The 13,388-nt window shown below is 49.3% G+C and overlaps 1 protein-coding gene across 1 annotated transcript in view; it reads left to right on the top strand.

The window, feature by feature from the left end:
• Positions 1 to 13,388, top strand: part of IFT172 (intraflagellar transport 172) — a 649,332-nt gene that overhangs the window by 134,748 nt on the left and 501,196 nt on the right. Inside the window, exons 15-16 of the mRNA XM_029596359.1 lie at positions 4 to 116; positions 439 to 606. Coding sequence (XP_029452219.1) covers positions 4 to 116; positions 439 to 606 — 281 coding nt within the window. The remainder of the gene's footprint in view (positions 1 to 3; positions 117 to 438; positions 607 to 13,388) is intronic.

Genomic DNA, 13,388 nt, shown 5'->3' with positions numbered 1-13,388 from the left:
CAGTGGATCTCACCACTGGTTCCAACATTGGCACTATCAGCCATGACAACAAGATCGACTGGCTGGAGCTGAATGAGACTGGGCATAAGCTTCTCTTCAGGGATAAAAAACTACGGGTAAGATTTCATAAGCTGGAAGTGTTTATAGCACAGAGCTAATCAATGATACTGTTTGAATAAATGTGCTGATATAGGGGAATGTGCCTAGGGAAAGAACAGTGACATACCAGGGATGGAGAATACTGTATTAGTGACCATCTTTGTCGCTAATCCTTCTTGTTGGTCTGATAATGAGTGTAGCTACCTATAATCCCTTTCTCCTTTCCCCCCAGATCTGGCAGTTGATCTGTAGTAAGTGTGACTTTGATTTCTTAGAATAATAAAATATTGTAAGGTTTAATGCCCAGCAGTGACTTTCATTTTCTCTCTTCTTACCCAGTTGCATCTCTATGACATTGAAAGTGACACCAAGACAACAATCCTGAACTATTGCTCCTATGTGCAGTGGGTGCCTTGCAGTGATGTGGTGGTGGCACAGAATAGAAGCAGCTTGTGTGTCTGGTACAACATTGATGCTCCAGAGCGAGTTACTATGTTCCCACTGAAGGTAAAAGGATGAACCTGAGCGGTTGTGCTTCGGATGACTGACAGCAAGGAGAGACTATAGATGCTTATGTATGTGAGGCAGGGAAAAATAGATCTGCTTCCAGTTTTGGCTCTATTCTGCCTTCAGATGGAGGCATAACAAACTATTAGTTGGAAAATTGGTAGGGGTAGACTTTTCACATATAATATACTTCAAATGTCTACTTATCTGGATTGCTAAAGATTCTGGGATCCTTGGAAAAGGACATAGATCGTGTTTTGCACTAGGGCTGCATCAGGAGGGACAGAAGCACAAAACTAGTTTCACAGTATTAAGAAAAATATTCAAATGAAGCGGCTCCAAACATGCACAAAGGAAATGCAGGCAGGGCAAAAATTCCTGGAAAGGCCTTACACAGGCGTCTCTGGTAACATGAAATGAAGAATATATATTATTTAATGGTGATGGATGTTGAGGCAAAGAATTTTATAAACAGTTATGAAAATGTGCAGTGTCACAGGGTTTCATCCGGGGCAACCGTCATTAAATAATTCATTTTCATAATGTAGCTAAGGAGTAATTGCACTCTCCAGCAAATCGGCAGGGTAAAATAAGAGATGGATACATGCTCCCAGAACAAACAGGATGGTAGTCCTCACAGATAGGTGACATCATCAGATGGAGCCCTGCATGGAATACTTTTGTCAAAGTTTCTAGAAACTTTGACTGGCACACTGAGCATGGCTGCAGGGATAGCATGCCACTATCCCCACAGCCATGCGGGGTCCCCCTTCGGTGCTGTTGCCTTGCGGGTTTTTGGAGCTCTTCAACTCTTTTTCCTACACAGAAGAAATTATTCGTTCTTCACCAATACTTCCTGCTCCGGGTCCCCTTTTGCGAGTCTGTTCCCCCTGCGTGTTCGTTAGGTACATTTTCCAAGTTGTTGCCCAAACGTCCATCCCCCAGTGGCCGCTGGCCACCAATCGCTTGTCATCTTTTTTGATGGCGACTGGCTTCCGGAAGTGCCCCCAGTGTGCACGGACCATGTCCATTACGGACTCATCCTCTGCCTGGGGCCTTCCCATGATTTTTGTAGGTGCCTCAGTTACGTTCAGATGACCCCCAAAGGTCAGCGGGCCCACCAGGATAAGATGGAGCACTTGTTCGGTTCCCGACAATTGGCTCCACTGACTCCAGCTTCGGGGACATCAAGCCAGGGGGATTGTTCTGACTGAGGGCTGTGAGACTCAGTGTCCTGCCGTGATGAAAAAGGCACGGGGGATCGCCCCTCACTGATGTCGGGCCAATCCAAGGCCTAGGGATCGTCTTCCTTGGTGCCGGAGAAGGACCGGGCCAAGCACCAAGAGAAGCACCAACGGTCATCGCCGCACGGTGCTGGCACCGATACCGGAGGGGCACCGGCTTTGGCCGAACCCCCTCTGAAGCGGCCCCTAGGCGAGGAGGCCCCGTTCTCCTGTAGGCCCGGGAGCCCAGGGTGTTCCCCACTAATCTCTGTGTCATGTAAGGAACCTCCATGGACCCCCGTGGAGGCGCTGTTTATGCCACATCTGCCTTCTCCTTCCTCATTGGCCCTCACTACGCCCAAATTTCGGGAGGAATTGGACTGCATGGTCCCAACAGACAGTGCTCTGTGCCCTTCAGGGCCTCGAGCAACTACTGGCATCGGCCCCCATACCAGCACCGAAGCCAGTGCCCTCTATGTTGGTGCCCCTACTGAAGAGGCTGGACGTGCTACTCGGTGCCTTGCCGATGCAGCCGTTGCCTGGAGGTCCTCCAGTATCCCATCCACCACCGGTTCCACCCTCCGATATTATCCCAATTCCGGGTTCCTCGGAGGAGGAGGATGCATCTCCGTGCCTGTGACCACGAGCAGCACCGTAGGTGTTCGAGCCCGGACTCGGGCCATTGGGTGCCCCAGAGTCCCCAGGTCCACTGAGGCCCTCGATGGTCCCAGTGTCCTCGATGCCCGCACGGCGACACCGAGGCCCCCTGACAGGCCATTGATGCTGGTACCCCGGGACCCATGGTTTGGCCTTCCTCCTCAATCCAAATGGGTCAGTGGTGAGGAGGAGGCCCCTTATGACCCATGGGAGCGATGATTCCTCCAAGTTTTCCTTGGAAGCCTTGGATAATCTCCCGTCGGAGCCTTCGCCTTTGGACGAGAGATGCTGCTCACCCCCGGAGGACTTGTCCACCAGTTTTGTTCAGGCGATGGAGGAGGCCGTACCCTTTCAGCTTCTGACTAAAGAAGACACCCACCATAAAATATTGGAAGTCCTTCAATTCATTGACGTCTCGAAGGAGGTGGTGGCTGTCCTGGTACATGAAGTCCTCCTTGAGCTCCTCTGCTGTTTATGGGAGCAGCCAGACTCCATCACTCCAGTCAACCGGAAGATGGACCCCATTTATTTAGTGCAACAGGCCCTAGGCTTCCAGAAGAGCCAGCTCCCACACCAGTCCATTGTAATGGAGTCTGCTCTCAAGAAGGCTAAAAGGGCCCGCACTCAGTCCTCTGCCCCTCCAGGGAAGGATTAAAAGGCCTTGAATGCCCTAGGCCGCAAAGTCTTCCGGGGACGATGCTCATTGCCTGAATAGTGGTGTATCAGTTGTACATGAATCAGTACAACCATAACCTCTGGAAGCAAGTCCAGGAGTTCGCTGAAGGTCTCCCACAGCAGTTCCAAGAAGGCTTGGAGTCCATCATGCAGAAGGGGTTTGAGGCCGGCAAGCATGAAGTGCAAGCGGCCTACAATGTATTTGAGATAGCAGCAAGGTTGTTGGCGGCTGGTATTAGTGCCCGGTGCTGGGCCTGGCTTAAGGTCTCCACTCTCTGCTTTGAAGTCCAGGAGAAGCTAGCCAACCTCCTGTGCACAGGGGAAAACCTGTTCAGAGATACGTTCTGGGGTGCGGTGGCCCAGCTAAAGGACAACTGTCCACCAGCACCTTGGACCTCTCCTCGGCGACCCGTCGGGCGCCGCGTCGAGACTCCAGAAAATCTTTCTATAGGCAACGGAGATATTATCTTCCGGCCTCACGAGCTTGTCTGGCTCAGGCTACCCCAAAGGGCAATCCATGCCAACAGTGGGTGCCTTGGGTCCAGCCCGTGCCTCAGCCCGGCCCTGCAGTGGGATTTTGACTGGCGCAGAGAGAGCAGCAGCCTAACCCCAGTGCCCACAGGTCCCGACCCACCGGTTGGGGGCCGGCTATGCCTGTCTGCAAACTGCTGGACCCCCATCACCACTGACTGATGGATGTTAACCATCGTGAAATGGGGTTATCGCCTAAATCTTCTCAGCATCCCGCCAGACTCCCCTCCCTCACCAGGGAGGGGCCTCGTGGAGCATGCGACGACCCTCGAGTTAGAACTCTCGGCCCTGTTGCGGTCAAAAGCCGTCAAACCGGTTCCCCGCACCCAACAAGGCCAGTGTTTCTACCTCAGATACTTTCTCATTGCAAAGAGAACAGGCAGCCTCCCGTCCCATCCTCGACCTCTGAGCCTTAAACAAGTTCCTGAGGCGAGAGCGGTTCAAGATGGTCTCATTGGGCACTTTAATCCCTCTTCTTGATCAGGGAGATTGGCTCTGCTCTCTCGATTTGCAGGATGCCTTGCACACATCGCCATATTTCCACCTCATCGGAAATTCCTGCGCCTCGTGGTAGGCCAGTGGCATTTTCAAAACAGGGTTCTACCCTTCAGCCTTGCCTCCACACCCTGTGTCTTCACCACGTGCTTGGCGGTGGTGGGAGCACATCTGTGCCCCAAGGAGATGCATGTATTCCCATATCTGGATGACTGGCTCATTAGGAGTTCCTTGAGGGAGGGAGCCTTCTGGGCCCTGCACTCGACAGTTGGAGTGCTCCAGTCGCTGGGGTTTCCCATCAATTATCCCAAATCCCAGCTGATGCCGTCCCAACGGCTCAGCTTCATTGGAGTGCACCTGGACACCACAGTGGCCAGGGCATTCCTCCCCAGCAATCGGGTTGCAACTCCGTCAGGCCTAGCCCGGTCCATTTGTCGCCGACGGAAGGCCTCTGCTCGCCTGCTTTTGCGGCTGCTTGGCCACATGGCGGCATTGGTGCACATCACCCCAATGGCTTATCTGGCCATGAGACTAATGCTGTGGACCTTGCGTTCCTAGTGGCACCAACCCTCTCAGGAACTCTCCGCGTTGGTCCGGATAATTGAGCCACTCCAGGTCTCCCTCGCTTGGTGGGCACAAGAAGCCAACCTGAGCAAGGAACTTCCATTTCAGCCCCCTCCTGCTCAGATAATCCTTACCACAGATGCCTCCAACATCGGCTGGGGTGCCCATGTCGTCAGCCTCTGCACACAGGGTGTGTGGTCGAAGCCCGAGGCGAGATGCCAAATAAATTTCCTGGAACTCCAGGCGATGCGGTATGCCCTCTTTGCGTTCCAAGACCGCCTGTCCCACAAGGTTGTCTTGATACAGGTGGACAACCAAGCGGCCATGTGGTACATGAACAAACAGGGGGGCACAGGCTCCCATCTCTTCTGTCAGGAAGCAGCGCATATTTAGGCCTGGGCCCTATCATGGGCCATGCTTATGCGAGCAGTATACCTGGCATGGATGGAGAATGTGCTGGTGAACCGCCTCAGTCGGATATTCCACCCCCACGAGTGGTCCCTCCATGGCAGTAAAGATCTTCCGCAGGTGGGGTCTGCCGGACATGGATCTTTTCACGTCCCCTCAGAACCACAAAGTAAGTCGCTTCTACTCCCTGTGCAGGGAAGACAGGGAACCAGCTGTGGATGTCTTTGCCCAATCCTGGAGTGCGGGTCTCCTGTATGCATATCCTCCAATTCCACTCATAGGCAAGACCCTCATGAAGCTCCAACAGGACAGAGGCTCCATAATCTTGATAGCCCCGCATTGGTTGCAACAGGTCTGGTTTCCAATCCTGCGCAACCTGTCAGTCCAGGAGCCCATATGCCTGGGCACCTCCCACCTGAGCATCACACAGGATCAGGGCAAGCTATGCCACCCGAACCTCCGGCCGTTGGCCCTCACGGCCTGGATGTTGAAAGACTAGTGTTACAGTCCCTCGACCTTTCAGACAACGTCTCACAAGTCCTGGTAGCTTCTCGTAAGTCTTCCACACAAGTCCTACCAGTTGAAGGGAGGAGTTTCTCAGTCTGGTGTGTGGAGCAGGGTCTCGACCCTTTCACCTGTCCCATGCCTCAGCTCCTGGACTATCTATGGCGTCTCTCAGAATCGTGGTTGCAGACTATGTGGTGTCCACCTGAGTGCCATCAGCGCCTACCACCGAGGTGTGGGTGACACTCCGATCATGGTGCAGCCCTTAGTGGGGGCACTTCATGAGAGGCTTACTTCAATTGAAGCCTCCACTGTGTTGTCCTGTTTTGGCCTGGGAGCTCAACGTAGTGCTAGCGCAGCTCATGCTGTCTCCATTTGAGCCTATGCACTTCTGCGAGTTTAAACACCTCACCTGAAACGTTCTCTTCCTGGTGGCAATTACTTCCACTTGCTGGGTCAGTGAGCTGCAGGCCCTGGTGACCTATCTGCCTTATGCAAGGTTCTTCCATGATAGGGTGGTGTTGCACACTCAACCTAAGTTCCTGTCTAAGGTGATGACTGACTTCCATCTGAATCAGTCCATTGTACTGCCCACTTTCTTTTAAGGCCACACTCCCACCAAGGTGAGCAGGCTCTGCACACCCTGGACTGGAAGCGTGCTCTTGTTTTTTACCTGGAGTGCACTGCAGCCCACAGGCAGTCCACCCATCTCTTCGTGTTCTTTGACAAAAATAAACTTGGGGTTGCGGTGGGCAAGCAGACTCTGTACTATTGGTTGGTGCACTGTATCGCTTTCTGCTATGAGCAAGCAGGCCTTCCGCTCGGAGGCCGAGTAACAGCACACTCAGTGAGGGCCATGGCACCATCGGTGGCCCACTTCCGTGCAGTCCCTATTGCTGAAATCTGCAAGGCTGTGACGTGGAGTTCCCTAGCCCACTACTGTCTGGACAAGGATGGTTGACAGGACAATGTCTTCGGCCAGTCTATCCTCCATAACCTGTTCCAGGTGTGAGAACCCAATGCCTAGGGCCCAATACGTGGGTCAGACTGCCTCCCGTTGTTGCCAACAGCACCCCTGTTGTGCCTGTTGCACGTTATTGGGTGTCTGTTGGCCTAGTGTGTTCCAAGGGCAGCCTGCAACTTGGTATTCACCCATCTGTGAGGACTACCATCCTGCTTGTCCTGGGAGAAAGCAGAGTTGCTTACCTGTAACAGGTGTTCTCCCAGGACAGCAGGATGTTAGTCCTCAGGAAACCCACACCCCACCCTGCGGAGTTGGGTTCGTCTGCATTTTGTTATTTTATTTTTCGCTTGTTTTTATGCTTTGATACCAGCCTGAAGGGGACCCTGCGTGGCTGCAGGGATAGTGGCATGCTGGGCATGCTCAGTGTGCCAATCAAAGTTTCTAGAAAGTATTTTCTGCCGGGCTCCATCTGATGATGTCACCCATCTGTGAAGACTAACATCCTGCTGTCTTGGGAGAACATCCATTACAGGTAAGCAACTCTGCTTTCATCCTGAAAATCCAATACTTTTTGCTTCATTTCTGAAACTCATTTCTTCCATTTTATTATACATCTTCTCAAACTTTGTATCCAAGATTTTCATGCCACTGCCATTAATTCTGCAACTGTCGCCGAATTCAGGGGCCCAGCGTCACAGAACTGGACCACTGATGGCATTTTGTGCTTGCTAGGCCTCATCTTATCTTTTTTTTTTAAACCATTCTACTGGTAATGCAGCTGAAATAATAGCATTAAATATCCCTAGTGCTTCCGCAACCTATATCAGCATTGTATTCAGTATTTAGAGGACTGATGACAAATGTTCCTTCTACAGATTGTGTTGCTGTGTGCAAAAAGTTTTGCTCGTGAGCAAAATCTTTTGGTTTCATTACTCTGTGAGCTCTAATTTTTTGATGCAAAAAGCCAATCAATTTTATGCTTATAGCAACCCAATCCTTAGAGGGATCATTGGAAGCAGCACGCACAGATTTTCTCACATACACAAACACACTAACACACCTACATATTCACTCTCAAACTCTTTCTCACATATATATATGCTAATTCTCACAAACACACACATAGTCACTCTCATTCCTTTCATTCTCTCCCACGTACATGCATGCTCACTCAATTCTCTTCCTCTTCTCTTCCCCACACACACACACTCATCTCAGTAATTGCAAACCCTTCACTGCCAAACACTTTGAGAAGTAACATAAACCCCTGAAAAAATAAGACAGCTAGAACTTTCCATGCCATGCCAGTACTATCTCAGAACTCACAAAGCAGCAGCCTTATTTATGACACGGCAGCAATGCAAATATTATACCATGTCCTAGAACAGTGGTTCTCAACCTTTTTTCTGTTGGGACACACATATGGTTCTCACATGCATGACACACTGACCCATGATCGTCACGGGGCTAGATGTAAAAGTACAGTTTGCATCCACGGGAACCCCCCTGACCCACAATAATGGATGTAAAGCAGAATTACAACATTCCCCATACAACTCACCCTACAAAAACGATATTCTGGTTCTGGTGTCATCTCAGTAACAGCAACTCAAACTCCTTTTACTACCAGGCTCAATAGCCCTACTTATGAAAAGACAGCAGTTTACCACCAATGTATGTCCTCTTGAGAAAACACAACAAATAAGACTGATACAAACGCTTACATGCTAGTAAAATATCTCACCTCAGTAACACACACAGAACCGACCTAACATACTCCCAGGATCTGCAGTTATACACATAAACTAATCTGCACACAGTTACACCTGTATTATGGAATACACTCAAACAGGAGCAACCCTATCTATGAAAAGGCAACACTACAAATATTAAATCAGGCCCTAAAAACCAATATACCTCTTATTAGGAAAACAGAACTAGCAATCAGCTATAGATATAGATCCCCACACAGAAATAATTGTAAAACTATACTAATAAGCAGAATAAATGTTTCAAAACAGCTATGAACAGAATAACATCCAACAATTAAAAACTCATAAAAACTATTAAAAATTCTCCAAACACCAATAAAATATTTCAAAAAAGCAGACACATCACTTAATATTAAATAATTAAAATGGCAGTCAATCAACCTTTACTTACCCCCTCCAGCAGCTCTCCTACTCCTCTTCCATGCAGGCCGAAGCACACACCAGAAGCAGCAGTAGAGGCTAAGCTCTATACTCATGGTCCTCTTCCTTAGGGCCCATGTCTCTCACACACACATTATACCAGTCATGCCCCCATGACCAGTTTCTGTCTCTCACACACCAATCATCTACCAAACAGTCTTTGACACACACACCAGTCACCTTCCTGAACAGTTTCTCTCATGCACACACTCACACAGGCTTCCCACTCTCGTGTTCTACTTACATAATCGGGCTTCTCACTCTCATAATCACTTTCTCTGTCTCACACACACTCACCAGTCTCTCACTCCCATGCTTGTTCTCTTCACATGCACAGGCTTCTCATTCCCATAATCACTTTATTTCTCTCACACACACACACACACACACACACACACACACCAGTCACCTGATCTCTCTCATGCATACACACACAGGCTTCCCACTCCCATGTTCTCTTTCAGATATACAGGCTTCTCACTCCCATGCTGTTCTCACACACACCCAGGTTTCTCACTCCCATGCTTATTTTTTTATTATTATTAACTTTTATTTACCGACATTCGTGAAGCACATCATGCCGGTTTACAATGAACTCAGTAGGCTTAGGCTTCTCATTCCCATAATCACTTTCTTTCTCACACACACACACACACCCACACACATATATACATACACACACACACACACACAAACACACACCAGTCACCTGATCTCTCTCATGCATACACACACACACGCTTCCCACTTCCATGTTCTGTCTTACATATACAGGCTTCTCCCTCCCATGCTGTGTCTCACACACACCCAGGTTTCTCACTCCCATACTCACTCTCTTCACATGCACAGGCTTCTCATTCCCTTAATTACTTTCTCTCTGTTACACACACACACACACACACACACATACACCAGTCTCTCTCTCATTTCCATGCTCACTCTCCATGTGCACAGGCTTCTCATTCCCTGAATCACATTCTTTCACTCACATTCACACACATCAGTCTCTTTCTCTCACACACACTGTCACCTTACCAACCAGTCTCTTTCTCATGCATACACACAGGCTTCCTACTCCCATGCTCTCTCTCACATAATCAGGCTTCTCACTCCCATGCTTTCTTTCACACACACCCCCACAACACCAGGCTTCTTACTCCCATGCTTCTCACATCAATGCTTTTTCTCTCTCTCATACATCTGTCACCTCCCTGACTAATGTCTTACACTCTCACATACACATCAGTCATCTCCCTGAGCAGTCACTTTCATTGTCTCTCACATATATACACACATCAGCTCTCTGACCAGTTTCTCTCAATCACACACATGCTCTCAATCAAACACATATTCTCTCACACACAGGCTAGCTGGCTGCTTCTCTCTCTTTCTCTCACTCACTTCCTCTCCCCCCCCCCCCGAGCACAAATGGTAGCTGCAACAGCCTCCTCCTCCAGCCCCTGCAGGCCAAGAAAGAAGACTCCCATCGGCCGCGGGAGGCTCATGCTGCTGTCTCCTTTCCTGATTACCGGCTGCTTCAATTGCTTGGGGGCCGATGCTGCCGCCGCTGCTATTTTTCCACGTGGCGTGGCTCTTTCTCCTTCCCGTGCACCGTGTATCACTTCCTGTTCCGGGTCACCGGGGGGGGGGGGAGGGGCGCGGGAAAAAGAAAAGGCCAGACGCAGGTGCCACAGCTTCTTCTAGTACCACTGCTGTTCCCACTGGGCTTGAACGTGCTGATAACCCAGCGGCAACAGCAGCAAGGAAGGAAGAGCAGCGGGAGAGACCGGGAGCATGCGACACACCTGCCGGTGCTTGGCGACACACTGGTTGAGAAGCGCTGCCCTAGAACATTAATACACTACCTACTGGGGTTAACAACAAGCCATACTGCTGCAAAGCCCTACAGAAAAACCGCATGCCAGCAGAAACACTGCACCTCAGTTACACATGTAGAACATAGACAGAACCTTACCTAATACGGAATAAGGGACTACAAATCAGAAACAGAAAGCTGCAGACAAAAATAAATGGAAAGCCCAAGAAACCAGAATCTGGACAGTGGAATACTGAAGAAAGAACAAAATGCAAATATGTAATGCACATTCCCAAAGATAACATATGCCAATCACTAAAAATTCAAAATCTTCTTTTCGGGTTTTGTTTTTTTTTACCTTCGTTGTCTGATCTTATTTTTCTAATCGGTTGGTTCCAAGCCTTTTTGTTCTATGTTCCCTTTCTCGGTCTTTTCCCATTTCCTTTTACAGAGGTTTTTTTTTTTTCCTGTTTCTTTAGTCTTCACCTGCCTTTTTCCCTTCTTCTCTCAAACACACATTCAGGCTCTCATTCTCACACGCTCTCTCTCTCTGACACGCATGCACGCGCACACATGCTCGCATACCAGGCTCCTAATCTCACATGCTATCTCACACACAGGCTCTTGCATGCTCTCTCTCACACACACATACACAGCTCTCACTTTCATATGCTGTCTCTCTCTCTCATACATGCACACTAGCTCTTTCACATGCTGTCACACACACACACTCAGGCTCTCACTCTCACATGCTCTCATACATACATACGGCTCACACTTTCACATGCTATTTCACACACGGGCTTTCATCTCTCTCTCTCTCTCTGTCTTGGGCCTCAGCCTCCCTTTCACCTCTGGGGCCTCCTCTTTTTAGGCTGCTGCAAGATGGGATCTGCAGTGGCCCTGCCACAGACACTGCTCCTTATCTGCATGTGGGCAGATGCTCCTCCTCCTTCCTGCCTCACAGCTCTGTCAACATTTTTCTTCTAGGCTACGCAGGCAGAAAGGAAGAGAAGCACCTAGAGTTTTGGGGCCTCTTTTTTTCTTCATGCCATGAAGCTCCATAGTGGCCCCACAGTGGCTCCACTAGTCTTCGTAAAAGCTGTCCACGGCCACGAGAAAAGGTGTGCGGAGCCTTGCACACACGCAGCTTAAAGGGAATAGTTCCGATGATGGGATGAAGCAGGGCAGCACCCGTAGCAAAGACACAACCACCCTGCTCAATCTATCATGTGACCTGTTCCAGTAGATTAATTTTAAAGGGGGCTTCATCAGATTGCTTTTAGAATTGGAATCTGTTGACCGGTTCCACAACCAAAGCAACCTTTTTGTGTTATTATGAAAGCCATATTTCTCACCGAGGTATGCACCACATCAAAGCGGCATCAGCTAAATCCCGTCTCCAAGTGAGAAGTATCCTCAACAACTTCACCACCCGATGCCAACTTCTCAGCCTGTATGCACTGGAATAGGCACATACCAGGCCTTGCTATAATGCAACTACATGCTGTTATCTGAAGTGCCATGCTAGAAGCCTTGAAGCCTTGCTTTATTATTGACTCAGTCTTTTTGTCCTATGCATCTTTAAGCACTGTATCTCCTTCAACTGGTATAGTAGTCCCCTTGGTAACAGAATAAATCAAATAGGCCACCTTTGGGAATTTAAACTTCCTTTTCCAGAGCTACTAAGGGCTATATTTTAGTTAAGGAACACCCCCCTTTAAAATTGGCCTCTGGGGAGACCCACTCCAGATCAATCAAATCTTTTACTGCCTTTTGCAGCGGAAAGATGGCTTTCTGATTCTGACCATATTAGGGTCCTCAGCAGAAGCTTCCTCCTTCTCCTCTGAAATATTCAGTCATCTTACCACCACAAGAGAGCGAGCCCTTTCTGTTGCAGGATCCACCCATTAGAATGCTCTCCCCACTGAACTCTGCACTGAGCCCTGCCTGTACAAATTTAGGAAAAAGCTCAAGACCTGGCTCTTTAAACAGGCATTCCCAGCATAGGTCTTCTAGTCCTCCTTTTTGAGCTCCCCCACAATGTTTTCATAATTATGTCAATTATTTTATGTCAATTATTTTATGTTATCTCTGTGTTAGCTTATATTCTGTTTCCCTGTACGTACCGGATCAGTCCAGACACCTGGGTTGTGACTCCGCACCAGCAGGTGGAGACAGAGTAAAACTTGTCGGGCTCCCTACATATAGTAAGGTGCCACCCACAGCCCCTCAGTCTTTCTCTGTCTCCAGCAGATGGGGCAGGTCCACCCACAGTCTCTGGGATCCCTGGGGTATAGTTAGTCAGGGAGATAGTTTGGATGGATGGATAAATAAATAAATAAATAAATAAATAATAAAAGGAAGAGAATAATAATAATTAGAAGTACAAGTTTTTACTTTAAAAAAAAAAAAAAAAAAAAAAGGCCCCACCGGTGGAAACCCGCCAAGGGCCTAAGATGGATCCGGTACTTCTGGGACTCGCGGGCCCCACGGTAGCGTTTCCCTTCCATTTTTCTGCGTCCGACATTCTTTTCCGCGAATGGGACACCCCGGAGCTGGGCCTCAAGGTAAGTAAGGCCATGGATAAGCTATATCCTCTGCCGGAGGATGCGTTGGAGCTACTGCGGCTCCCTCGCGTGGACGCCGCTGTATCGGCGGTCACCAAGAGGTCGACCATTCCCGTCACAGGCGCTACGGCGCTGCGGGATGTCCAGGATCGGAAGCTGGAGGTGCAGCTCAAGAAAGTTTTC

Source organism: Rhinatrema bivittatum, chromosome 3, assembly GCF_901001135.1.
Source record: "Rhinatrema bivittatum chromosome 3, aRhiBiv1.1, whole genome shotgun sequence".
NCBI lineage: Eukaryota > Metazoa > Chordata > Amphibia > Gymnophiona > Rhinatrematidae > Rhinatrema > Rhinatrema bivittatum.
The sequence above is the reverse complement of the archived record's forward strand: the minus strand, read 5'-3'. Positions and strand labels throughout refer to the sequence as shown.